This window comes from Thermothelomyces thermophilus, chromosome 7, assembly GCF_000226095.1.
Source record: "Thermothelomyces thermophilus ATCC 42464 chromosome 7, complete sequence".
NCBI lineage: Eukaryota > Fungi > Ascomycota > Sordariomycetes > Sordariales > Chaetomiaceae > Thermothelomyces > Thermothelomyces thermophilus.
In genome coordinates, this window is record NC_016478.1 from 1,978,032 (window position 1) to 2,004,810 (window position 26,779).

General features: G+C 56.4%; 9 protein-coding genes across 9 annotated transcripts; 6 read left to right on the forward strand and 3 right to left on the reverse strand.

Moving 5' to 3' along the window:
• Nucleotides 1-930: 930 nt before the first annotated feature.
• On the reverse strand, nt 931-2,577 carry MYCTH_2312133 (uncharacterized protein). The gene is made up of 3 exons (XM_003666900.1): nt 2,341-2,577; nt 2,104-2,272; nt 931-2,038 (listed from the first exon to the last, which is right to left on the reverse strand). Exons 1-3 carry the CDS (start codon nt 2,376-2,378, stop codon nt 1,055-1,057), a joined length of 1,191 nt encoding a protein of 396 aa, XP_003666948.1. The 5' UTR covers nt 2,379-2,577; the 3' UTR covers nt 931-1,054.
• A 193-nt stretch (nt 2,578-2,770) lies between these two features.
• Nucleotides 2,771-5,794, forward strand: MYCTH_2312134 (uncharacterized protein). The gene is made up of 2 exons (XM_003666901.1): nt 2,771-4,777; nt 4,859-5,794. Exons 1-2 carry the CDS (start codon nt 2,918-2,920, stop codon nt 5,681-5,683), a joined length of 2,685 nt encoding a protein of 894 aa, XP_003666949.1. The 5' UTR covers nt 2,771-2,917; the 3' UTR covers nt 5,684-5,794.
• Nucleotides 5,795-6,656: 862 nt separating this feature from the next.
• On the reverse strand, nt 6,657-7,299 carry MYCTH_2312137 (uncharacterized protein). Its single transcript, XM_003666902.1, has one exon. It carries the CDS (start codon nt 6,871-6,873, stop codon nt 6,709-6,711), a length of 165 nt encoding a protein of 54 aa, XP_003666950.1. The 5' UTR covers nt 6,874-7,299; the 3' UTR covers nt 6,657-6,708.
• Nucleotides 7,300-10,333: 3,034 nt separating this feature from the next.
• On the forward strand, nt 10,334-11,180 carry MYCTH_2312138 (uncharacterized protein). Its single transcript, XM_003666903.1, has 3 exons — nt 10,334-10,834; nt 10,896-10,994; nt 11,082-11,180. The coding sequence occupies exons 1-3, from the start codon at nt 10,470-10,472 to the stop codon at nt 11,167-11,169; spliced, it is 552 nt and encodes a 183-aa protein (XP_003666951.1). The 5' UTR covers nt 10,334-10,469; the 3' UTR covers nt 11,170-11,180.
• A 34-nt stretch (nt 11,181-11,214) lies between these two features.
• Nucleotides 11,215-12,910, forward strand: MYCTH_2312142 (uncharacterized protein). The gene is made up of 2 exons (XM_003666904.1): nt 11,215-11,634; nt 11,709-12,910. Exons 1-2 carry the CDS (start codon nt 11,253-11,255, stop codon nt 12,521-12,523), a joined length of 1,197 nt encoding a protein of 398 aa, XP_003666952.1. The 5' UTR covers nt 11,215-11,252; the 3' UTR covers nt 12,524-12,910.
• A 698-nt stretch (nt 12,911-13,608) lies between these two features.
• On the reverse strand, nt 13,609-14,715 carry MYCTH_96755 (uncharacterized protein; the record flags this gene model as incomplete). The annotated part of the gene is made up of 1 exon (XM_003666905.1): nt 13,609-14,715. One exon carries the CDS (start codon nt 14,713-14,715, stop codon nt 13,609-13,611), a length of 1,107 nt encoding a protein of 368 aa, XP_003666953.1.
• A 472-nt stretch (nt 14,716-15,187) lies between these two features.
• On the forward strand, nt 15,188-16,391 carry MYCTH_2130877 (uncharacterized protein; the record flags this gene model as incomplete). Its single annotated transcript, XM_003666906.1, has 2 exons — nt 15,188-15,259; nt 15,930-16,391. 2 exons carry the CDS (start codon nt 15,188-15,190, stop codon nt 16,389-16,391), a joined length of 534 nt encoding a protein of 177 aa, XP_003666954.1.
• A 698-nt stretch (nt 16,392-17,089) lies between these two features.
• On the forward strand, nt 17,090-19,184 carry MYCTH_2312147 (uncharacterized protein). The gene is made up of 4 exons (XM_003666907.1): nt 17,090-17,298; nt 17,384-17,476; nt 17,593-18,742; nt 18,911-19,184. The coding sequence occupies exons 1-4, from the start codon at nt 17,245-17,247 to the stop codon at nt 18,952-18,954; spliced, it is 1,341 nt and encodes a 446-aa protein (XP_003666955.1). The 5' UTR covers nt 17,090-17,244; the 3' UTR covers nt 18,955-19,184.
• Nucleotides 19,185-20,621: 1,437 nt separating this feature from the next.
• MYCTH_2136046 (uncharacterized protein) lies at nt 20,622-26,745 on the forward strand (the record flags this gene model as incomplete). The annotated part of the gene is made up of 4 exons (XM_003666908.1): nt 20,622-20,863; nt 24,144-24,722; nt 24,814-24,873; nt 24,942-26,745. 4 exons carry the CDS (start codon nt 20,622-20,624, stop codon nt 26,743-26,745), a joined length of 2,685 nt encoding a protein of 894 aa, XP_003666956.1.
• Nucleotides 26,746-26,779: the final 34 nt, after the last annotated feature.

Genomic DNA, 26,779 nt, shown 5'->3' on the forward strand with positions numbered 1-26,779 from the left:
CGGGACGCATGTGGGATGATTGTGTGTAAAAATAACAAAAAAACTTAGACCAGGGCGACCGGTCACTCCCGTCCCCACTCAACTCACTCCTGCCCCATAAGTTCATCTGATCTTTGGTTCGTCTAGTGTAAATAAGCCGCGATGGCGCATGGTATTGAACCTGGAATGGATCCGTATACTAGGGTATCGTTCGGCAAAGGCGTGCAAGTCTAGCTGCTGGCCATCGTTCCCATCGTTCTCGGGCTGGTCGCTTGGCAACTATTTCGTAAAGATGCTCTGTAATATGCTGACCCTACTGTTAATCATTGAGGAAGATCGACACGTCGCGGCACTCGGTTTTTCCTCAATGGAGCAGAACTGCAGTACTATAGTGCACGGCGTACAGTGTGCAAGTACTGCGAGCCAAACTTGCGGAGGATCTGACGGCGTTCCCGTGGAGGGCGTGGAGACGCCGGGGCTAGCAAGTGGCTATGGCCAAGAAATGAGTGGCTTGGTCACTCTTTGACTTCATTCTTTCAACCCCTCCCCCCTCCCCCTTTGCCGCCCTTACCGTCTTCTGGCACAGATGCAGCTTGCCGGCGTCGCCGTTGGGGTAACATGAGAGAGAAGAAGGGCTTTCTTTCCACCATCCACGAATGCAGGTCTTGCATTCGAGACTGTACGACATCAAAGCGTCCCGAGACATCAACACCCAACATGGCTCTCGGTATCTTCCGTCATTGGTTTTTGCCGCGCACGTTACCAAGTACGGATTACAGTATTTTATGTGTGTGGTCAACTACGCAGTATAGTAGTTGCGCTTGGTAACGATCGTCGATGGCTCCGCTGCCATTCCCGGCTGTCGAATTTTGCATCTCCTGCAATGCGGAATCCCGTGGAACTGCCCGGCCGCTGAGTGTATGTACAGCCGATCGCCAGTCCTGACAATCAAACTGAATCAGAGTTCAGTGCCGCCCAAATTACCACGTGTGTTACAGCCGGATTAAACCGGATGCTGGAATCCGCCACGCCCGGGAGAGCGGTGTGGTCTGGACTTTTTCAGCAGTTCTCCTGCCTACTCGTCATCGTCTTCCATGAGGGCAGCGAGCTCGGCCTCCTCCTCCGGGCTGAGAAGACCCTCGCCAGCGACCTCCTTTCCCCCTTCTTCTGCGGGCTTCTCCTGCTCCTTGACTGCAGCATCGACGGCGGCCTTATCCAGTGGCCAGGTCCGCACCGTTCCGTCAATGCTCACGCTGCAGATCCGTTGGCTCGACCCGCTCGGGTCCCTGAGGACCACCAGGTCTGTGACCTCGTCGTAGTGTCCCACAAGGGAGCAGTACAGGTTGCCCGAGCTCCGATCCCAGAACTTGATGTCTTCGTCCCGACCGGCCGTGACCACCCACTGCTCCGTAACCGCTACGGCACGCACGTGGTCCCCGTGATGGAATGTGTCTTCGCAGGCAAAGTTTCTCAGCCGCGACAGGCACTTGGCGGTGCCATCGCCGCTCGAGGTCCAGAGATCCACGTCGTCGCCGTCGTGGTCAAGCACAAGCTTGTAGACGGTGGTCTCGTGTTCTAGAATGGTCCGGCGGTCCGTGCCCGGGGCGTCGGGAGACGCCTCAACGACCTGCTCCCACTTGTCGAGCCGGATTCTCCACCGGCGAATATGCGGGTCGCTGCTGGCGCTGATGAGACTGATCTCATCCGCAGTGGAGGACGCGTGATCGACGACCAGGTCCTGGATGCTGAGCATATTCACCGCGCTGTCTTGTAGGGTATGCAGCCTCGCGCCCGTAGCGACGTCCCAGACCATGATCTTCTTGTCGGCGCCACCGCTGATCAGGAGGTCCTTGCCGCCAATGGTTGCACAGGCGAGGGCCTTTACGAAGTCTGTATGACCGACGTATTTCCGTCCGGGTGCTTTGGAGTTGAGATCCCACGACCAGATATTCTTGTCCCAGGATCCGGCGAAGAGAGTTCCGGAGCCGGGCCCGCCCACGGCAACACAGCAAACCGGGGCGGTCGGGCCGCGGTAGGCCGTCTTAAGGTTCTCGGGGTCCTATGCGGAAAGGAAAAACTTCAGACATACGATCCCGTTGCACCGTGCCCTTGGCTCATACCTACGTTTAGATTGACTAGGCGTACGGCTCCGGCCGACTCCGCAACCAAGACTGCAGACCCGGGAGATCTGGGGTCGGGCACGGCAGCCAAAATCTTGGATTTTAGGAGAATTGGGTCCCCATACTTGTTGCCAGCCTTGGCTGCCCGTCGCTGCCTCTTCTCCTGAGCGGCACTGCGACCATCAGATTAACATTGACTCATTGAGCATTTCACACGGCCACCATGCCCCTCTTCACTCACTCTGTCTCGAAAAAGTGCTCTGGGTCGGCCGACTGCATTGCGGAGGAAACAGGGGTCCCCAAAAAAACGAGAAAAAAAAAATCAAAGCACACGAGTGTAATGAATCCCCAATTATCGGTCTATGTCTTCGTTGCTGCCTTTTGTCTGGTTTATTGATAAATAATCCATTCAGTGCCTGATGGAAAGGGATAGAACTCGCCAGGCGACCACAGCTGGCAGGCTGGGGACATTCAATATTACGGGACTTCGCGGTACGGATTGGTGTACGGAGTAAACTGTGTAAAGTATGTAAGTAGTGGGACGGGAAAAGAGTGGGGCGTGACGCGAAAACTAATGGGGGAACGCGGTCAGACGCGTCTTCCGTTTTAGCACCACCGCTTAGTGGATGTATTGTACATTACAAACAGTAATCCGTACATCTCCCACAAGCAATCTACCACCCCACGGCATCATCGTCCAAACATAAGCAAACCGAACGACGCCGTAAGCGGATCTCAAAACGTCGGGTTTTTGTTTCTGAAGGGAAACGCAATCGAATGCCCAGTACTGATCCTAGCCCGAGCTCCAATTGACAGCAATGGCGTCGGTCATCGCCTCTCGGCCACGGCCACGGCCAGCGCACACACAGGGAACCACGCGCTGCGCATACACGCCCGACGGCTCCAGACTGGTCACGGTCGGTTCCAACAATACAATCCGCCTTTACAAGACAGGCTTCGACGGCGAGCCCACCAATATCGACGACTGCCAGGAACAGAATCTGGCCGTGGCCAGCAGCAACGACTTCTTCGTCGCCGGCGCCGAAGATGGCACCGTCAGCTACTACTCGCTCGCCACCAACATGTTCGACAAGTTCCTGCTGCGCACCTCGCTGCCCGTCCGCGACGTCGCCCTCTCACCCGACAACAAGTGGTGCGCCGTGGCCAGCGACGAGCTGACCGTCAAGCTGGTCCACATCGAGGACAACACCAAGCTGCTCACCCTGAAGGAGCACGGCAAGCCGACCAAGCATCTCTCGTACGATCTCAAGGGCAGCATGCTTGCCCTGTCATGCACCGACGGCATCATCTATGTCTACTCCCTGACCGCTGAGCACCCGGAGCTCATCCGCAAGGTGGACGGCGTCATTGGCCGGACGGAAACCGAGTCGGACGCTTCCTGCAGGGCGATATGGCACCCCGACGGGCGGGCATTTGCGGTGCCAACTCCGACGAGAGAGATCCAAGTAATCTCAAAGAACGACTGGGAGAAGCAGCGCGTCTTTTCGAAGGGCCATGACGGGGATATCACCGCCCTGGCCTGGTCGCCAAACGGCGCCTTGCTCGCCACGGCGGGGAAGGACAGAAGGCTGTTACTGTGGCAGACCAAGGACCAGACCGTCATTGCGAGATACGAGTATCCGAACGTCATCGATATTGCTTGGCACCCGTCCAAGAACCTGGCCTCCTTCACCACTTCAGACGGCGAGGTCTTCATCTGCGACGACTTCGTCCCTGAGCAATTTGCCTCGTTGCTGAGGCTACCCAAGCAGCCCGCCCCGTTCATCCATGACCCTCTCGAAGAGTTTGGTGCGCACGGCCGGAGGTCGGAGCCTAACGGTGCCGGCGGTCTTCCCTCACGCCCGCGACGGGGCTCCGTCGACAGTTTGGATGACCTCCTGGACGACGATGACCTGGCGGACGAGGACGACGGCTTCGTCGTTGATGACGATGGAGCGGGGTACACGCTAAACGCCGCTCGGAAACGGGCAGCCGACGATGACGGCTTGTACGGACAACGCCCCAGCAAGCGCGGTAACTTTGTCCAGCCGCAGCTCCACCCGCCATTTCAACCCGGTTCAACCCCTTGGCGCGGCAACCGCAAGTACTTGTGCCTGAATCTCATCGGGTTCGTATGGACCGTGGACCAGGATTCTCACAACACGGTGACGGTGGAGTTCTACGACCACGAATTCCACAGGGACTTCCATTTCACCGACACCTTTCTCTATGACAAGGCCTGCTTGAACGAAAAGGGCACGCTCTTCTCGTGTCCGCCGAAAGACGACGCCCCGGCCGTGGTCTTCTATCGCCCCCACGAGACCTGGACACAGCGGAATGACTGGCGCATAGAGCTGCCCAAGGGCGAAGCCGTCGTGGCCATGTCGCTAAGCGACACCTTCATCACCGTCACGACGACCGCCAACTACGTCAGGATATACACGCTCTTTGGCATCCCTTATCGCGTCTATCGACCCAAGAGCACGCCCATCGTCTCGTGTGCGAGCTGGAGGGACTACGTCTTAACCATGGGCAACGGCCCCGTCGGCGCAGATGGCATGTGCCGGTTGCTCTACACAATCGAGAACATTAAGCGGGACGAGATATGCCAAAATGAAGACACGGTGGCGCTGCCCGAGGGAGCCACTGTGAAGAGTGTCTTCTTCTCCGACAACGGGGTACGTCTTTTTTTTTTTCTCCTTCCTGCTCTTTCTCATTGCCCGGCCATCCTCTTTTGTCCCGTCACTAACCTTTCCCAGGACCCTTGTATCTACGACTCAACCGACACGCTTCTGACCCTGCTCCACTGGCGCGAGCCCTCGCGCGCCTATTGGGTCCCCCTCCTCGATACCAAACTCCTCCCGCGCCTCGCCTCGGGCCGCAAGCACGAGAACTACTTCCCCGTCGCCGTCGCCGACAACAAGTTCCACTGCATCATCCTCAAGGGGGGAGACCAATACCCTTATTTCCCGCGCCCGCTCCTCTCCGAGTTCGATTTCTCTATCCCCCTCACGTCCGCCCCCTCCTCCAAGAAGAAGAGCAAGAAACAGTCGAGGGCGTCCGGGTCCCGCAACAAGCCGGACGACGAAGACGAGGAAATGCTCTCCTCGCCTTCTGCGGAGGAATCCGACGCCGACGCGGACGGAGAAGAAGAAGGGCAGGAGGACGCGGCCGAGTCGGAAGCGCTGGCGCTGGCGCAGGGCTACCTGCTCAAGTCGCTCCGCTCGGCGCAGCTCGCCGACCAGCTCGCCCACACGCGGTCGACGGCGTCGCAGCGGGCGCTGCTGGCGCGGCTGGAGCTGGACATCGACAAGACGCTGATCCAGATGCTGGCGGCCGAGTGCCGGGCCGGCGGCGAGGAGCGCGGCATGCGCGCCCTGGAGGTGGTGCGGCTGATGCGCGACCGCAGCGGCAAGATGATCGAGGCGGCCATCAAGGTCGCCGAGCGGTACGGGCGCGAGCTGCTGGCCGGCAAGATCCGCGAGTGGGGGGAGAGGCGGATCGCTGGCGGCGGTGGTGGTGGTGCGGACGGGGATGGCGGCGAGGATGAGGACGAGGATAACGACGATGGATATGGGTTCTAGAGGCGAGCGAAGGACTGCGCATTGGGCAGCAACAGTCTCCAAAGGGCGTGCTCGGTTCCTTCTTTTTGTTTGATCTGCCCCCTGTGTGTGTCCGGGCCGGGTTCCCGCGACGATGGTACATGTACAGAACACCCCATGTTTCGTTCGATGTTTGCCCTTTTGAGGTAACGGAGCTCGATGGAGGAAGCAATCCTGTATGAGCATGACAGCAGTGATATAGCATGACGCATATTGCATGGTTTCAACCAGCTGCCTGGTTTACTGGAGTATGCTCAGGGAAAGGGGCCATGGTAGGGCTACAATTACCTGGGAATCCGGGAAAGGTAGATCATGGGAACTCGATTTGTGTGATAAGCCGTGATTGCTGGGGCCTTGCATTCGAATATACCAGAGGTGCCTCACCCGTAACTACACGAGGCTACCGCCCCCAGGGGGGGAAGTCGTTTTTCTAAACGGGCATACACCGCGGGATCAAGTACGAGCAGCCGCACATTACGCAGTTTCGATGTTCCTCCTCTAGCCAGACGTACCTGGAGACGCAGCTACAGGAAAACCCGGATCTGCTCTTCAAAATTATCACCCCCGACTGTCTAGTCCTCGTGTAGAACAGACGGCGTTGCCATATCGTTCGATCTTTACAAGAGCAACTGAGAACATAATGCAGCGGAAATGTTTTCACCACAGTGAGGAGAGCGGACACCAACATAAAAACATGCGATATGAAGAGATCGCGCTGTGGTATCCAACATACATACAATGCGCATATGCACGGGAGCTGTACGACGTCCAAGAGAGGAATGGATGCCGGCGCGTGGGAAGAATAGCGATCTGCTGCCAATATAGGGCGGCGAACTACTCGACATGTTATGTATCCCTGGTTTTGTAAATCTGCTCAGGGCTGGCGCTGTTGTGCTAGGTATCTAGCAACCTAGCGCCTGAAGTTTCCGTATTGTCTCCGTGCCCTTAGCTAACTTCGAAACCATATAAGCATTCGAAACACCCGCTTCTAGTACATACGACCATACCTACCAGAAAATACGGGATCCCGTCCGCTCTCCCTTAGTCAAGCTGGTAAGGGCCGAGTCAGTAGTTGGGTCGGTGACGACCAGCGAATCCTCGGTGTTGTATGTCTTTCTTTCCTTCTTTTTTCTCCCTTCTTGAACTTGCTCTATGTGGCGGATGGTCGCCATGCCTAGATATCCGGAAGAGAAAGCTGACAGAAGCTAGAGAGGACTGAAGCGTTGCAGAGATATCCCCCGGACCCCGGCTCTCTCTCGAGAGAGACTGTAGACTTGGCTTAGCGTGAGCCAAGGAACGCAGAAACAGACCGAAAAACGGAGCTGCGTCCAGCCAGGCCGTCCAAGAACACACAGAAGAGGGGACCACAAGGGAGACTGGGGCAGGGCGATAGATGATGATGTGTTGGGAAGGGACAGGGGAGCGGAATTTAACGCGGGAACTTGCGATCCAACCAAGGGGATGAAACATGGGTTGTCAACAGTCGCTGCTTCAAAATTCCGATGCGGGATCACCAGATTAGAAACCTGCCGACGGTGAGAAAGCTCAGTTTGAACCCAAAAAGCGCTGCAGCAGCGAGGCGTGCATTTGCCCTACGACACTCCGTATTTAGCCAGCTGAAATAGTTATGAGACGTAAGGCAACGAGCATCAGCATCAGCTGGGTGCGCCGCCAAACTTAGACTCTCCTTTGTGAAACGATTGCTTCCGCCCGTTTTTGAACTATTTTCAGAAGAGCTGAGAAGCGGACGGCGCAGGTAGGTAGCGAAATGCGCGCGGCAACGGCAGCAAGGGCAGGGTACCAACTTCAGCTCTTTCCAATGCCGTTCTCGGGTATCTCTCCAATGATAGTTCGAGCCAGACATCCAGCTTGTTCCTGTATGCAATTTTGCCATTACGTGTTGAGATAGGTACTCCGTATCGTTGCTGCAAAGCCCATGCCTCTCAATCAGAATTCGACCACGCCGCGCCGCGCCATTGAAGGCCAATTGCAGCACTGCAATACATTTTTGGCGGGCGGAACGAGCACTCGGAGAAAGTTTGGTTCTGTTCCACGCCACCCGCTGCTCGGGGGAATGGGATTGACCGGTGCAGGGCAGGCGAGCTATGGCACAGACGCTGCAGGAAGATGGAGAGGGAAAGAGGCTCGACCAAGGTTCGGGATAATTACGGATTCCACACGGCCGGGGGCCACGCCGCGCGATGCCAAGGGCCGGCTTGTTGGCAAGCTTGGGGCACCCCCATGCGAGTCAGAACCGAAATGTGGGGAGGCCCTGGTCCAGGACCTTTTGACAGGGCGGCGGGAAAGGGCGAGCCGTGCAACACATGGCATCAATGAATGTGCAGAGTTCTGGTTTTGTCATGCTTTGTGCCCTTGTTTCTGCTCAGGGGTGCATTGGGCCATTCGTTATCTTCCAGGTCGCGTCGGCTGATCGACATGGGTCAGTTAGTGTTCTGGAACCAGAGCAAACCCATGATTGCCTGGCTAGCGTAGAAACGAGGGTACGGACACCTCATGCCGACAAACAGAAAGACCCGAAGGCTTCTAGCGGCAATTCCAGAGCTTCTTTTGCTTCGACGACCCCTCCACTGTGTCTACACTAGCGTGTAGTTAGGGAGTGAGCTGTTTCAAAATCAGCCCCGCCGCGGGTGGCAATGTGCGACAGTTCCGAAGATCTCGACCATAGTTAATTCGGTCACGTACTGATGATATATCCGTAGCAAGAATGTAGTGTAAATCCCCGTCTCAGCTAAAGGGAAGGGCCAAGACTGGTACCGACTGTTCAGCTGAGGTTTCATGTCCCGCATCTTCGGAGCAGAATGACCAAGAATGTCAATGAGCTCTACGTGCACACATAAATCTGGTGCATCTGGGCGGTATCCCGTCTGCTTCTGGAGTCTGATGTGATGGCACCGCCAAAAAGGAAGCTGAGCCCACCCTAGGCACCGCGGCCGAGCGATTCAAATGCCCGATTTGGCATGTTTTCGTCCTAGCACGGCAACGCCCTTCTTTCGCTCTTTCCTCGCCGGGGTAATTTTCCGGAGCTCCTCTTAGATCGTGTTTTACGGAATGGAAGTCTGTCTCAAACTACAAGTACAAGCATTCCATAAAATCATTCGTGTAAATGATTGTGCCTAGCAGCAGCAGCAATCGCGAGTGAGGTTTACCCAATGTCACAAGAAGTCAAAGAGATTTGGGGGACAAGCCACCAGCGCCGCAGGATGGGACGGTTACAGCCACCAAGGCTACAAAAGATCTTAGGTTGTTTGCCGCAAGCGAGCCAGACAGAGTCAATGCACTATGAAAGTACTGGAGGTAATAGTAACATGTTCTATGTCTGGTATGATCGGGAAGTGTTGTACATACTACCTTACTATAAGGGGAGATAGTGACACGGTCTAGTCCGTAGATGAAGTTGGTTGGTAGTGCCTTATAGGTATAGTACCCGTCAAGCATATCCCTCTCTCTCTTCACTGTACCACAGTAGGTACTGTACGGAGTAGTGAATGTAAGGATTTACAAACAGTTACAGATGATATTGATGTACAATACATAGTAACTAGTGTACGGTACCGTGGTATAGCAGCACGGACCTTTTAGCCCGCGAAGAATCGCCCGCCCACATGCCTTCCGCGGCCCACTACGGATTAGTACCTCCTAGAACCGGGGATTTAACATTTTCGTGCTCCCCTACGCGATGGGGAACCCCTCGTTAGCTAGTGGTCTTGTCAAGTTCCGGTAGCTCGTTGCAGCCAGATCTTCTTCCTCCTTCTGGTGCGCGGGTTGAGAGATCTCTGTCTGGTGGCCTTAACTATCGATATTGCATGCCTCCTGTAATATCTGTACTTGGTTTCCCATCACGGAACACCACATCACCTGCATGCTGTCCAACGACATCCTTGCCCGTGCACCGCCAAACCTGAGCTGCGTGCACGCCACTTGCAGGACCCAAAACCCCTGACCTGCGCTTGTGGAGCGGCCCCCGGATCGTCCCTTGTGCAAGTTCTACCAATCAGTCAGCTTCAGAAACCTCCATCCGTCTCCCTGCTTTAGCCCCGAGTCCTTGCGCCACCGGGCAGCGGATCAAAATCCTAAAGAACGCCTTCGCTCCACCTCTAAACCCTTTCGATAATCTCTTCCCTCCGCCGAACTCGATCGCATCCCGGATCGACGAGCAACAAGATTGAACGCTTCCGGGCACACATCCCACCAACCGACTGCCGAGTGCCGACAGCCGACCTTGCCTTCGCCGGGTCTGTAACAGGCCCCGTACGGCCACCACGTCCCGAGACTGGCCTGCCCGCACGCATCTGAGAGGTAGTCAGTGCCCTACTAGTAATAAGAATCGAGAAAAAGCGGCAAAGAGAGGGTCCTTGCTACGGGGGCCCCCGAACAACGGCGGGGAACGAACGACAACGACAGTCGAGCGTGCTGCACACAAGGAAACCCCAACCGCAAGCTTGCCAGCGCGCCATCGGCAAGTCGCGCGCAAGTGATCAATTTTGTGTTTTGTGAGACGATGAGGTATGTACTGCACATATACAGGTCTGGCCGAACCTCTCTGGGCCCCCTCCGGTGATCTGTGGGTGATTGCTTCTTTCTGCGGGCCGCGTCGTCCGCCATTGCGCCGAGAGCTGTGAAAGCGCATGCGACGCTCTGGTCCCTGCAGGCGCGCGCATCCTTGAGCATTAGTTATCGTCTTTCGGCCTTTTCCTGCTTCTACTCGGGTTCCCGTCGCTGACCGAGTTCGCATCAATATGCAGAGCAGATGGCCGCTGCGACTGAAAGCGCGCCGGCGACCCAGACAGCTCAAGGTTCCGACTCGTCAATGGGTGTAAGGACCATTCCCATCATTGCGCCCACGATCCAGATGTCTACGCCGTCTCCCGGAGAACCCATGGACATCACGACCCCGACGGGCTCGTCCGCCCCGGCTTCGGCCACCAAGAGCCCGGACCGCGACGTCAAGCCCAACGGAGCGAGTAACGACCGGCTGCAACCGCCGCCCTCGCAGAACGAACAGCCTCCGCAAGAGAACAACATGCCCGCGCCGTCGTCCACAACAACGTCCACCTCAACGCCAGCTGTCCACCAGCCAAAGGTCCAGACGGCCTTCATCCACAAGCTATGGAGGTGCGCCTCGTTTCCCACCCTCCCGGTCTGCCATGGCTGCTAAAACAATGGGTCGTGACAGCATGTTGGAAGACCAGAAGATACAACATTTGATCTCGTGGACTGCGAATTCAGATAGCTTTGTCATCCAGCCATCGCATGAGTTTTCGAAAGTGCTAGCGTACAGACTTCCCCCTCCCTTTTTTTTTCTCTCTCACCTCTCACCTTCCCCGCCTCTAAGTAGGTAATCGTAGCTGACCCGATGCAGACAATACTTTAAGCATACCAACATTTCGTCGTTCGTACGTCAACTAAACATGTATGGGTTTCACAAAGGTACGAGGCGGAGAACTTAGAATGGAACATAGTCATGCTGTGGGCCACCGCTGACAAGCACATAGTGAGCGATGTATTCGCCCACGGAACGCCCGACTCGACCATGTGGGAGTTCAAGCATGGCAACGGGAACTTCAAACGAGGTGACATGATGGGGCTGCGCGAGATCAGGCGGCGAGCTTCTCGCCATGCGCTCGTGCATAGGGAGTACAACAACCAGAGACCGCAGGCATCGCAGCCGGGGACCCCCTCGGAGCCCGCGGCGTCCTCGCATGACGCGACCAACCCGAGACTGACCAACATCGAGCACACTCTCTATGACCTGAGCGCTCGGCTGCAGCGCCATGAGGAGCATGCACAGCTGATGCAGGTCAAGCACCAGGCCATCATGGACACGGTGGGCCGCCTGCTGCAATTTAACCAGGAGCTGTCACGCGCCGTTCTGGCCCTCAATCCCAATCCCGACAACCCGATACACCGGGACGGTAAGTTCTGGGCCGCTCCCCACGTTTGGTGGTGGTAGTACCGGCATAGGCTAATACTGCTTGTCCAATGCTAGTCTCGGCCCTCCAATCCGAAGTCCAGCGGCACATGGAGTACTTTCGCTCCCTCGAGGAGCCCCACGATCAGCTGTTCGCGAGCACCCGCCCCTACTTCTCCAACGTGGAGAACGCCCCCGTCTCCCCGAGGCAATTACCCCAAGATGACCCTCGCAGGGCCAATGTTGCAGCTCCCCAAGCCCGGCAGCCCAATTACTATCGCCCGTCGGTACCCTCGAACCTGTCTATTGGCACCCGCCGTCCATATGGGTCAATAGGCGGGAATAGCGTCCAATCCTCGCCGTCGTCCATCCGCGTCCAGCCCCCGCCGCCACCGCCACCCGGGCCGCATCCCCTAGCCAACGTCGAGCTCCCGCCTAGCAGTCTCGCCCGGCGACACACCTCGGCCGACATCCGCGCGCATGGCTGGCAGCCGAATCCACCTCCGTTCACGTCAGGAGGCCCTTCCTCCTCTCAGTGGCCGTCCTCCCCGAGCCGCCTAGCGCCCGGTGATGATCAGCGCCACCGTGACTCGTTCTCCCACTACTCGCTGCAGCCGCCGTCGCAGCCACACTCGCGCCCCGCGACGCCCCCGCTGCCGCACTTGTCCAACGGCGGGCCGCCCCCGGCGGTGGATACGTTTGGCAGCTGGTCGTGGAACTCGGCGAACCGAAGTGATAACCGGAACCTCACGGTCAAGGACCACTCGGCACCGCCGACCAGGAGGGGCAGCATGGCCCATATCCTGAACCCAACCGATACGGCCGAGCATCCGGACGAGGACGGGCTGGATCCGAGGGGGGACGACGACCGAAAACGAAAGAGGCTGCAGTGACCGCCGCCGCCGATCCCTGATCCCGCCCCCATCTGACCGACCTCCGGCTCCGCCTGAACCGCTACACTGCGCATCCTTACGTTTTAGAATGTCTTGCTATCATTGTAATCCTAACAGCTTCTGGAAATCCTTTCGCTTCATCATAACTGCTCCGGTCGCAGCCAGTGAAGATATCTACATACTGCCTAATCAGCCCTCAGCATCTCGCTACCACCATGTCTTTCCCATTCGGACCCCCCTCTTTCGCATCTGATTCTTCCTTTAATTTGATCGATCCAGGTTGCCGGTCAGAGCTGGACGTTATTGCAGTTCTCGTATGGGTCGCGGTGGTTCTTGAAGGGTCGGCCCCATCCACGGGTGGTTGGGCGGAGGGAGGGTTTGTTTGGGGCGGGGGGGAGGGGGGGATTGTAATTAGGTTGATGCATTTGAAGAACAAAGGGCCTTCCCCCCACACCTACCCCCCCTCCCTTTTTTTTTTTTTCCCAAGCCGCCGTTCGCTTCCTTTCGACTCTCGTCTCTGGCTAATATTGGGTGTGTGTCGGGGCATCTGAGTATGGGTCCGGAGTTTGGCTGTGGCCCCCCGGCCGTTGGCGTCGCTGATATAGGCAGTTTGATGTTGTGGGGTGCAAGCAGAGTTTGTTTGTACAAGCTTGGTGAAGTTTTTTTCTTTCTTGCAAAGGTTCGGAGAGGGAGGAAATGGAGGGATGGAACGGGCGGCCCGGTGGGAAAAGTGCCTTATTGCGATCTGTCTTGACATTTGTATGGTCTTCTTTCTCTCTGAAGGGATTCCTTCCCGGCGACAATGTCAGGATAATGTATTCAGTATTGTACCCCTAGTCGAGGCTAGGTAGCAACGCTGCTCGCCTTGGGAGCCGAATTTGTTCTGCATGCGTTGTGAACCTGTGTCGCTTCAGAGGTCGAGTGCGGCCGACATCGACGGATGCATCATTGCGTTCTGCTGAAAGAAATCACGACGTCGGTTCTGCATAGGTATGTATTTGACACAACCCACGATCTTCGAATAAAGAAAAAAAAAAGCACAGTAAAACTTGCGCGATGTCATCCCCTGCAATTCATCGAAATCCTCAGTCCTCACCACCGCTAGCTTCACTCTCGGCGTCCCCGTTGGCCTCTTTCGACAGCTCCCTCTCCCTCTTCTTCTTCTTCTTGTTCTTGTTCTTCTTCTTCTTCTTCTTCTTTTTTTCTTCCGTGCCCCCCTCCTGTTCGGGCACATCTGCCACCTGCTGTTCTTGTCCTTCTTCTCCAGCTCCCACATCGCCCATAAGAACGTCCCCGCCCTCCCCAGCAGCCCCCGCGTCCGTCTGCGAGGTTACTGCACCTCGTCCTCTTTCCTTCTCATCTTCGTCATCCTCCGCCCCGGTCCCACCAGGCGCGCGTGAATGTGAATCAGACCCAGCCCCAGCCCCAGTCCCAGGCCCGTCCGGCCCCTCCACCCTGATCCTCTTCTTCTTCTTCCTCCTCCTCCTCGACTCCTCCTCCCCGCCTTGCGCACTTTCGTCCCCAGTCCTGGCACCACCACCACCAGCACCGGCAACAGGAGCAGCCGCGGCGGCGACGACGGGCCTTCTTTTGCCCTTTACGAGCGCCCCCTTGCCCACATCCTCCTCGCTCTCGCTCCCGTCGACCGCCGCGGCTGCTCCCCTCTTCCGACCGCGGTCCCCGCTCTGCTGCTGCTGCTGCTGCTGCTCCCGCTCGGCGAGCTGCCGCGCCGCGTTCCGGCCGAGGACCTTCCTCCGGAGCAGGGCCCTCTCGCGGTCCTCTTGCGCCGCCGCCAACGGGTTGTTCGAGGAGGACGGCGGCGGAATGTAGCCTATCCCGACGTTGTCGGGCAGCGCGGGGTCCAAGTCGTCGGCGAGGCGGGGGTCGGGGGTGGTTGTTGTTGTTGTGGTTGTTGTCGGGGTTTGTGACCGGGTGGACGAGGACGTGCTGGATGATGATGCGGCGAGGGAGGAGAAGCCGCCTTCCGCCTTTGCGGCGGTGGCCTTGGTAGTAGTAGTGGTGGTGGTGGATGATGATGATGCCGGAGGGGTGACAGGCGGGGTGATGGGGCGGTGGCCCGCGAGGGAGAGGACTCGCTGATGTTTTGCCCTGGCTAGGGCGATGCGGTTGAAGATCTGGTTGAAGTCCGCGGCGGAAGGAGGCCGCCGGGCGGACTCCCCTTCGGCGGCCATCCTTGCTTGAATAATTCAGAAGATCAGATTTCGTGTGTCGTTATGAGTCGCTTGACGAGTAATCGTAAGCGGTGGTCTCTTGGTTGAGCTGTTGTTGGTGTTTCTCCCGCTTTTTTTCTCTCCTCCTTGTGAGAATTGGTTGCTTATTTTCTGAAATAGTCTTTGTATAACCGCAAACAGCTTTTAAGTTCAGACTTTAATATCTGTTTCGCAAAACGAACTAATTATGTTGGAACATGGAAGATGGAATATGAGATGAGAGCACGCTCAACTGATTGTGAAATTTGACCTTATCTGACTATTCCATATCTGTGGTGATTATGCACATATACAGGGGTTCATGCAAATAACGAGGTATTCTAATGCATGCGAATCGTCCGATACTGATCAGTGTGCTCTCACACATACTACGTAATCAGCCCTCGTACTCCTCGAGTCACACGCGACAATGTAGAGCTCGCGATTAGACGCAATGCTGGTCATCGCGCTCAACTTTGGTTGCCCGTCCGTCCTTGAGCGGCTCTCAAGGTCAGAGCCTTCATTGGTTGGTCGTGGCCCCTCTTGCTTCGTGTGTAATCTCTGCGCACACTGTACGAGTTTAGATATCAGCCAGCGCCATCCTGCATTGAGCACATCCGGGGCGTTGCATCTAAGAAAATAACCAAAAATAAACCAAAGCGCGTTCAACCTACCACTGTTCTGTCCAAGCGACTCCTCGATCCGGGAGCACCACCCGTTTTCTGCATGTGAGGTTCTAGCGCCGGTGCCCAAGCATTCATGGGCGGGCGGTGAAGACTCCTTCCCGAGGAGCCACTACTACCACACTGGCGGTGCAGTCTAGTCAAGCTCTAGTTGAGCGGTTCTGATATAATAGTCATCCCAAAACGGAGGATGCATCACCTTCCAATTATCGGGTACCGTACCCGGAGAAGGTGTTGGCCATTGGGTGCCTACCTTGGTAAGATCGATAGAGGAACCGAGAAAAGAAAGGGCTGCATTCCGTTTTCCGTAGATCGTCCCGCTAGGTCAAGGCCACCCGCACCAGACCCTTTCCCTGGAACTTGTGGTTGCTAACATTTCAAACGTCCTAATCCTATATATCGACCTATGATGATGCGCTGCACATCTAGTGCCTTATTGGCGTACACCATGTAGCGCCCTATACATGTGTCGTTACACGAAATATATGTCAGCTGCTTGATGTTGAATCACAGATAGCCAAAGTCGACCCGGAAGACGTCCCGAACTGCTTGGCACTCAACCGCCACGCCAACCTCATCGTCGAGCTGAACCACGAGCGTGCCCAACTCACCCACACACGGATGAGGGCCTGGAAGGAACGTTGTGCTCGACTGGCAGCTTCCACCTCGCCATACAGCAACTGCCCGGACGCGGACATCGCCTGCGAAGAATACGACGCCCTCGTCCAAGTGGGACCCAGCATCATCGCCCACGTCATGCTCGAGTACAGCAAAGACCAGTCCGGGCCGTGGTACAAGCTCATGTATCAACTGGTGCGTGAGAAGGCCATGACGAGCGCAGCGCGGGAAGACCGCTGGGCGGAGGCAAATTCATATAGCCTGTGGCGGGACTGGTTCGAGCACAGGAAACACCACGAAGCGTGCGAGAACGGATTTACGCCGTCGTACTTGACCAATGCTGTGCAGCTGCGCTAGGGATGAAGCGCTTGGTGGGATGCAGGACTCTTGTACGTATTCCAAGAATGGATAATCACTTTAGGATCTTCTTGCCCCCTTTTCCGTCCCTGTGCTCTGCTGCTGCGTGATCACAGCCAACTGGAAGGGACGCGCTGAAGCTGCCCTTGGAGAGTGATTCCCTACCTTACCGTTGATTACTGCCAACCTAGGCATTGCGTGCTTGTCTACCTGATTTACCGAGGTATAATAATACTACGTCAACCCTAACCCAAAGCTGGGATAACGACCAACGGTTAGCTACGGCACTTTGCGAAGAAACCTTCCACGACCGAGCCCCAAATCGCGCGTAGTATCTGAGGCAATTGAGCTCGAGCTCATGATTCAGCAGCCTGAAGCCTCCCGAGCGTATGGTTGAGCATGGAGTAGGTAGATAACCTCATTGTCTCCCTGCAAGCGCATGCAGCGCTTCTTCAGCCGTCTGCGGTAGAAATGCTGGGTTAGAACATGTGTTTCATCGTAGCTGTTTGTGTTTATTCGTCTTGAGCATCAACGCCTGGTAAGAGCGCATCGCTCAACAATGATGAATCCGGTTTCGACCGACCCAAGTGCCGACAGATGGGAAAGCGTAGCGACGCGGGTGATAAAATCCACGGGTTGCGGGCATGCCATTGGCTCGGAGATTCCCGCAATCAGGCCGAGCTCCAAAACTGCCAACTGCGACACGCTTGAAGGATGCGCCCTCGAGCGTCATTTCCGAAAGCGACCTAGAGCCCCTTCAAACCAACGCAGTCTTTTGGCGACAGAGTAACGGCCACCTCTCCCCTCTCCGCGGCGATTTTATCCCACGATTAATCCATTATAGTCCTTCACAATGTACAGACTCGGTCGTAGCCGCGCATTGGCGTCGGCCTTCGCCGCGCCCAAGGTGCGAATTCTCCCGCCATCAAATCTCGCTCTGTCCGCTAGGGGAGCCCCCAAAAAGTTGAAGCTAACGTCGACACCGCCGACAGGTTTCTCCCTCCCCCAGACTCCAGAGCATTGCGCAACAACAAAGGAGAGCCCTGAGCATCCACGAGTACCGCTCCGCCGACCTCCTCCGCCAGGTGAGAGAAGATTTTGCGCCCGGATATGCCCCTGATCCAGAGGAGAAAGACAGAAAAAAGAAAAATAGATAAACAAAAAGAATATCTGCTGACGTGGGCCATCCGGCGACACGCAGTATGGCATCGATATTCCAAAGGGCGCCGTCGCGACGACGGCGGCTGAGGCCGAGGCGGTCGCCAAGAGCATCGGCACCGACGACATGGTGATCAAGGCTCAGGTGCTCGCCGGCGGGCGCGGCAAGGGCAGCTTCGACAACGGCCTCAAGGGCGGCGTTCGCGTCATCTACTCGCCCACCGAGGCCAAGATGTTCGCCGAGCAGATGATCGGCCACAAGCTCATCACCAAGCAGACGGGCGCCGCCGGCCGTCTGTGCAACGCCGTCTACATCTGCGAGCGCAAGTTCGCCCGCCGCGAGTTCTACCTGGCCGTGCTCATGGACCGCGCGTCGCAGGGACCCGTCATCGTCTCGTCGTCGCAGGGCGGCATGGACATTGAGACGGTCGCCAAGGAGAACCCCGACGCCATCACGACCACCTACATCGACATCAACGTGGGCGTGACGGACGAGATCGCGCGCGGCATCGCCACCAAGCTGGGCTTCAGCGAGCAGTGCATCGAGGACGCCAAGGACACCATCAAGAACCTGTACCGCATCTTCCTCGAGAAGGACGCGACCCAGATCGAGATCAACCCGCTCTCGGAGACGTCGGACCACAAGGTCATGTGCATGGATGCCAAGTTCGGCTTTGACGACAACGCCGAGTTCCGCCAGAAGGAGGTGTTCAGCTGGCGCGACACCACCCAGGAGGACCCGGAGGAGGTGCGGGCCGCCGAGGCCGGGCTCAACTTCATCAAGCTGGACGGCGACATCGGCTGCCTGGTCAACGGCGCCGGCCTGGCCATGGCCACCATGGACATTATCAAGCTCAACGGTGGGCAGCCGGCCAACTTCCTCGACGTCGGCGGCGGCGCCACCCCGGCGGCCATCAAGGAGGCCTTTGAGCTCATCACCAGCGACCCCAAGGTGACGGCCATCTTTGTCAACATCTTTGGCGGCATCGTGCGCTGCGACGCCATCGCCCACGGCCTCATCAACACGGTCAAGTCGCTCGACCTGAAGATCCCCATCATTGCCCGCCTGCAGGGCACCAACATGGAGCAGGCCCACCAGCTCATCAACGACTCGGGCATGAAGATCTTCTCCATCGACGACCTGCAGAGCGCCGCCGAGCGCGCCGTCCAGCTGTCCAAGGTTGTCAAGATGGGTGCGTGGCCTCGTCCTTCCCTACAAGGATAGATTCTTGTGTTTCTTTCTTTCCGTCTTTTGTTTTACTTTCTTTCTTATCGTTATCCCACTTCTCCCTTTCTATTCTTCCCCCTGCTTTGGTTGATCGTTTGGCTGACTTTTTACTTTGCTTTTTTTTTCTCTACAGCTCGTGACATTGACGTTGGCGTCGAGTTCACCTTGGGTATCTGAAAGCTAGACGGGGCAAGGGAGAAGGCATCGGGAAGAGGGCAATGATAGACTGGTCGGGTGGCCTGGTTGGTTCCCTTTGTGTTGTTGTGTATTTGGCGACTGCCTGCTGCTGCTGCTGTCAGGTGCTATACTGCTGTGCTGCTTTTTGTGTACATCCCAAACAGACTCTGATGCTGTGCATGTCGTGTAGTAGGTAATCTGTACGTGTCCGAGGTGGCCGGGGGGGGGGGAGGAGGGGAAGAGGAAATGAGGGAAAGAAGCGAGCTTTTGCGTCCTACCTAGACTTGGCCTGTTATTTTCTGGCAATTGCATCCTACTCTGGTTGTTGCCTACTCCGCCCACTTCTGCCTCCGTCCTTCGCAGTTGGATGCCCGTCACTTGCGTGCGGACGGCAGTTACACGGGGCATGCGGCTGACTGGTTAACACAGGGGTTAACACAAGCGGAAAGCGGCGTTGAGTTTCAAGACGGCCGGTTCTTCGTTTCTACATTAGGAAATGTGTAACCGTGTTACACCCCCTCCCCACCTCTTTTCCTTACACCGACTTCATTCTCCCGTACGGATTAAGTTTTGAAATCAGCCACTCGAGGCTGACTTATTGACCGCCATTCCACGTTAATAATAGAGCGCGCGTAGTAGCAGCCCGCCCGTTGATGTCGATGTGGGGGGGAGGAGGAGGTGGGCTACAAGTCTATCCGCTTTGTCTTCATCCGGCGACGGATGGACGGCACGGGATAACCCGAGTCGGAGGTGCTCACAACTCGATGCTTGCCCCATTTTTACCTCACTCAACTGGCGTTCGTCTTCTGACATATGTCGTGATTGGGCTTCGTGTCTGCTGTGTCATGTCGACGCGGGCGAGAGGAAAGGAACCTTGCGTCGTTTTCGACCGCTTTTTCGTTACTCTCGGGGCTGTTGGCGGATGGAACGGGGGCTATAGTAATTGAAAAAGCTGAGTTGAGGAGAGCCAGCCGCGCGAGGCTTGTGACACTCCCACATGCTCTGTGGGGGATGGGATACATGGTCGCATGAGCTGATAGGGCGCTCTGCCGTCTCGAGATTTGAGATTTGGAATTGTGGGGGTGACTGCCATGTTTGTCAACCAAAGTAGCTTGCTACGTCGGGCACCCGGCCTCAACCTCGAGAAGGTGCCACCGGGCATTGACACAATTCGCAGTCGAGTTACTAGGCGGGGATAAGCCGCTCTACTATATAGATAGGTATATATATGTGTGTGTGTGTCTCTCATTGTCCGGCCGTGTTTGTCGGGGGAAGTTCTCATCGTCCTTGCTCTCTCCTGCTAAGCTCCTCGAGGAGCTTGCTCGGTATTCGGAAAGAAGAGGTCTCGAAGCGCCTATTCGCCCAAGCCAAGCGCCACTTACGAGACGCCGGACTTTGCTCGGGCTTTGGCCAGAATTTTTTGTCGCGAGCTATCCCCGAGCTTTTATTCACCACGCTACCAGCATTTAACACCCAGCGCTACCCTCCACCAGCGGCTCGCCAAGGGGGTTGGATGCTACAGAAAAACCGTTCAACGCACCGTCTCCACCGCAGATCACCCGCACCACCAGCCTGGGTGTACCCGGTATTATTACATACATACGGATATACACCAGATATACGGATATATAAATTAATCCGTACGTACCCATCACCTCTTCGTCACCATGGACTCTGTCATGTGTCCCTGCACGGCGTGCTTCGCCGCGACGCGAGGGTATCCCGCGGTTGTCGGACCGCAACAGCACGCCAATCGCCACTACTACCTCCGACCCAACCTGGACTTTTTCCGAGGTAAGAAGGGCAGGATGTTCGGTCGGCTGCGGCGGGTCCGCACCATCGAGAGCACAACGTCGACCCTGGTCGGCCTGACCGCCCACGCGCAGCCCATGGCTGTTTTGGACAGAGAGTGAAAAAGAAAGTGTTTCTGGGAGATCAAAGTTTTACGGGTTACGAAGGCATCAGCATTGGCGTCGGATAGGTTAATAATATCTTGAAGGGGAAGGGGTGGGGGTGGGTGGTGGTTAGGTTGTGTTACAGGATTGAGGCACTCGGAGGCCAGCCGGGGAGCCATTCGTCGCAGTGGTGCTCCAGTTATTCCGGGTCGCTCCTATAAGGGCATCAGAGATGCGACGCAGAAGGGAGAAACGAGGAAACCAGGAGAAGGAAAGATTGAACGGCGCCGACAGGTGTTGAAAACGGGAGCAACAGGAAGTTCTAGTCATTAATTAGATGAAACGGGAGGGGGGCCGAGAGAAGAGCTGAAGGGACGAGGTGGTGTTTGAAGGCTCGGTAAGGCAGGTTGAGAGAAAAACTTGACGGGAGATGGGTAGAGCGGACTAGTAGCGATAACTCCAGGTGCGGAATGCAACATTATAAGGAGGAAGACATTGCCAGTTACTTACTTTACCAGCATGCTTGAAGCAAGGGCTATGAGACGTGTAGTAGGGAGGCCAGGAGCAGACGGAAGGGCAGATGTTAAGGAGGGTAGGAAGATGGACATCCCACATAAGATCGGGAACTTACCTGGGGTTATATACCAGGAGCTTAAGATGTTAACAAATCGTGATCCTCATAATGGGAATCTTGCTAGGCTGTGCATGAGAAGAAGATTAGACAGTTTATTGAGCTGGAGATTGATGGGCTGATGCGCATGAAGCTGTGGGTTGAACCTCGAAGTTTGCCCGTCCTAAGTAATTACTCCGTAAACATGTAAACGGGCAGTATTACGGAGCCGAACGATCTAATTCCGGATTAATCAGCTTTGCACAACGGACTAGCCCCGCACTGTATGGCAAGAAACCGATAGGCGGGCATCTCACTATGATTAGGCTTCTTGCTACAAGTGCTAAAGTGGGTTGCGAGGCCGTTGATCAGCTCCGTATGTCCTGATGGAGCGGAGAGGAAATGATGATTCCTCTCACGAACGTGCAGGTCGTTATGGTGGTTGCTCATCCGATTGGCCGTTCTTCCGCACTCTGGTACTACATGTAAAATAGTTACCCTGACTGTGGTTGTTACAGGATTTGACTATCCGTACATAAGACAGCAGGCAGGCAGACAGGCAGGCAGGCTCCGTACTAGTGGGTCAGATCCGACTGACCCACCAACAGGGATGAAGGACCAGGGTTTAACATGTATTTAGACAACACCTCCAAGTGCCTCCGGCACTTGAGAGAATCAACGCATCTTTTATCACCACTTCTGAGGCTTATACGAGAGTTCCAGGAGTGCCTGCCACAGCGCTTATACCGCTGTGGATAGTTGACCACTGCAGCATATCTGACCGTGCTGTAGCAGTGGTGTACGCTTCGCGCACCTCTGATCGGACCCCACAGTAGGCATGAAGCTTCGCTTCAAATGCACCCTCGATTGTGTGAGAGAGGGAAAGAGCACCGGGGGATGCCAAGAGTACAGCATCCAATGGGTGTGCAGATTACTCTGGAGGGTTAGCCGTTTATATATTCCGTAGAAGCGAAGCTCCTTCGAATCATATCAAGAACGATTTTTAGCATAATTACATCTCATTTCCACATCCTTGGGTGACCATGACTTGACCTCTGGTGAAGGGAAAACAAAGACGAAGAACATTTTTTGATTTTCACAATATAAGTAGACTTACGCCAGGTAGATAATCAGTGTTTGGCATAATACTCTAAGGTACCTATGTAGACAAGAGGGTGTCAGGTTCCTCCATCCTCCTCTCTCCCTTAACACTTCCCTGAGCTCGAAGAGCAATAGCACCCCTGAAGTCTAAAGTTCTTAATCACTTCTTCCTTAGAAATGTTTTGCTTGCACCGAAGACCATGAGCGACACTTGTTCTGTGCACAGTCTTCATTCCCGACCTGCATCAGACGTGATGAAGCTTCTAACAGCATAATTACACGACAACACCCACATATCAAGAGCTCTTCCGTCCCATCTCGTCGATTCTATGTGAGCACCGTCTTTGACATTAGAAGCCCGACGCTGTCCCGCCTTGCTTTGATAGTCACATTCTTGCTGCGACACCCATGGATTACATTCTTGTTCCCTTCCTCCATCACGCCTCTCGCAGCAGATCCAGAGTCCGTCGCCTTGGCTTCCTTTCCATTTCCTGAAATATTCTGCCATTCATTATTCAAACTTTCTTTCCCGGTCTTCTCAACTTCCTGCCCAATCAGCCAATTCCCCCCAGCAACCAACCCCCCTCGCCACAGACTGGTCATTGACGGGTTAACGGTTAACGGCAAGAGAGCCCTTACTGCGTCGATGACCTTATATTTCCTTTTCTTCTACATGCTATATATCTTGCAGATTTCAAGCCTAGGCTTTTTTGCAGTGCTTCCTGGCTGCCTTTGTGGCTTTGGCTTTGGCCGTTCGCCGCCCGCTCAGAGGACATAAACATGTCATTTCCGCCCGTTTCTTTGGCAATCTTGTTCCCACCAAGCCATGAATCAGAAAAACAGAAGAGACCGCAGTCATGTGCGGCAGACAAAGGTACGTTGTTGTGCAAAGTTACACTAGGATTTGGAGCACTCGAAAACCTTTTGGCTTGAGCAAATGGGAGGGCTTATTAATTACTGTTGGGCTATGACCTTGGCACTAATAATTAGCATCTCACGATGTATCGCCGTGTCTTGACAAACTGTATTAAACAGATGGTCTAGTTTCTTGTTCTCACAGTCCTTAATAAGCAGCAGGCGTGTTGCGTTTTTAAAGGGCGAGTCGGCAGTTACTCCTTACTCCTTCCCCCTTTTAGTTATTAACTACCTTATTCGCCCCCTTTTTCTCAGTGAGAGGCTTCAGACTGACAATAGGATTGGAACAGAAGCGTCCTACACCTTAGATGAGCATGACGCCCTTCAGACGGCTACGAATGAGCACGGTTTAGCTATCGATCTTGCCAAACGTGTAAGAAATCGTCTGAACGTCCCACCAGCAGTCGTTCGGATATCTCTGGCTGTGCCTCATACCTAGCACAAGTACTCGTCGCATGCCTGTCGCGCGCCTTTCGTCGGATGGCCTGAGATACGATTAAACCTCGTTCTACCGTACCTGTTAATGTCTCATATAGCCCCTCTTACACCAACCCCCCTCTCCAAAAAAAAATCATTTCCTCGCGTTAACTCACACCCCCCTTTCGTCGCATTGCTTTTCAGACGGCTAATTTCGTCTCATAGACACGTACATCGTCTCCTTCTGCAAGAGGAGTAGACGAAAAGAAGTCTTCCGACACTTTGTGCGGCACTGAGATCTTTGAGGGGTGCGATAAAGGAGAGGAGGAGGAAGAGGAGGATGAGGATGGGGCAGACTACTGGGCAGGCGGGGACGAGGAAGGGCAAGGGGAAGAAGATGACGAGGAGGAGTACGAGCAGGACGGCTCCGGCCTGCCACGGGCGGCGCGACACGTCTGGCTGAGCGACGAGGAACGGCTCCGCGTCGCGTTCAGGCGGGCCCGGGCCAGCGCCGAGAAGGTCGACCTCGACCGGTCCCCCTTCTTTCCCCGGACGGTGGCCGAGTACGTCGGTCTCAAGGCGGACATGCTGGCGGCCAGGGCCGCCCGGCTGCGAGCCAAGGTGAGGGAGAGGGAGAGGATGCTACGGGCGCGGACAACGGCCCGGTGGAAGAGACTGTTTGTGGTCGGCCGTTCGGGGGAGATCGAAGAGGTGATGGTCCCGGTCTATTTCGGGGACAGGGAGGAGCGGGAGGGCGCCGTGCCGGCCAGGGCCAGGCCTCGTTCGACTGCCGAGGACGGGAAGCCGGCTTCCCATCAGAGTCGAGCACGGTAGGTTCATCCTTTCTCGCTCTCGCTTTTTTACCTGCTGCCGTCGCACTCAATGGCCGCCAGGCCTTGCTGACTGACCTGATCGACGTAGCACTGGCCAGGCCAATGCGGGCTGCCCCCGGATTCCAAAGAACCTTAGCCCTGGACCAACGTAAGTTAAGAGGAAATCGCCATATTTTGTTGAACCATCCTTCACTAACCTGTCTCTACGACTCGCAGGAGCACCCCTGGCATCTTCGCTTACTCGGCAGCCCCCGATGTGGTCGCACCCCGAGGGAGGGATTTCGCAATCTGGGAAGCCATTCACCTCCAGAAAGTTGACGAGGAAAACCCGGGGCGTTCGGGTGACGCAGCTTATCCCGCTATCAAACCCAAAGGCACCGACAGCTTCTCCCCCGGCTCCTTGTTGCCCGCGGGTCCTATCGGCGCAGCCACCGGACATGGACGCACCAGCTCGGCCACCATCCTCAGAGAGGTTGCCGCGCATGCCGCCTCCCGTCGCGGCAACCCCGAGGGTAGTAGTGTTCAGATCCAAGCTGATGACGGGCTAAAGACCCAGTCCTCCCCGTTCGAAGACGACGTCTACGACTCTGACTCTTCCTTCACCCCGAGTGACTACCGACCCGGGCTCAGACACGCCACGAGCGTGATGAGCCGAGCTGGGATGGAGAGCTCAGACGAGGTCGGGAGCAGTTCCGGCTCTTCGAACGGCTCTACTCCGACGGGTTATGTGACGTACCTAACAGCTTTGGTCGAGACTGAGGTAGACATGAGGTCTGAAATCGAGCCGAGGTCCAAGACGGACGAACACCACCTCGGGGACATAGGCAGCGGCCAGGACGAGATCCGGGAGGGACCAGACGGCTCGAGTTCCCCCTGTTTCGCTCTCAATAACACTCTCGCCCACAAGCTTCAGGTGCATAAGACGCCGAGCGGCAAGGTGGGAAGCAGGCAGGCCGAGGAAATGGAGGGCGAACCCGGACATTTGGACAATGGCTCAGTCCAAACCCACAACATGCGAGATCATGTCAAGGGGACCAAGAACAACAACAATAACAACACCAAGACAAGAGAGCAGCACGCCCTGCTTGGGGACGACGACACCTACGACACCGACGATCTCGTAGACACACACCGGCACGAAGCAGCAGGCCTCCCCGTCCCCGCCGCGCACTCGCGCCGCACGGAACTCTTCCCTCCACTACCGCCGCCGCCGCCGATGGTACCCCAGCTAGCGACCCTCGCGCTCAGCGCGCGCGACGGCCTCACCGCCGTGTTTGCCCGCCGCGGCAACCCTTTCTCCCCGGCGCCGCCGGAATGCGACTGGCCCGGCGTCGCGGAGCTCACGGCCGAGGGCGACGGCCGCGTCAAGCGCTGGGATCCGAACTGCTACCGCCGCCGCCGCAGACGCCATCATGACCATCATGACCATCATGACCACCACGATTTACTCTCCTCCTCCACCACCACCACCACCACCAACAACAACACCATCCCCCGCCAAAGTGACCCGGGGCTCGGCCGCTTCCTGCCGGTCCCGCGCCTGCGAGACGTCGTCGACCCGCGGCTGGGCCCGGGAGCAGCAGCGACAGCAGCAGCAGCATTAGCGGCGGCGGCGGCGGCGGCGGCGAGAGACACCCAGACGCACCCGGAACACCAGGCACACCAGGCGTACCAGGCGGCGGCGGTGCTGCCGTGGGAGGTGAGGGCCATGGCCGGGGAGCGGCGGTGGGATCTGCACGGGGAGCGGCGGATCTGGGAGATGTGGGGGTGGCCGTTCGACGACGACGACGACGAGGAGGAGGAGGAGGAGGAGGAGGAGAAAAATGGAGGGTGGGACCACCTTCGCCTCGTCGGGGCCGCTTCTGATGATGCTGCTGATGATGATGATGATGGGGGTGGGGATAGGGAGGAGGAGGTGGTGGTGAATGCTGGTTTTGCGGCTGGGGTTGCGATGGCGGAGCGCTTGATCCAGGATGATAATGACGACACCAATGATGCTGCCGAGCAGGAGGATAGCTAGCTATTGGGAGGAGGGCGTTGATACTGCTGCTTGC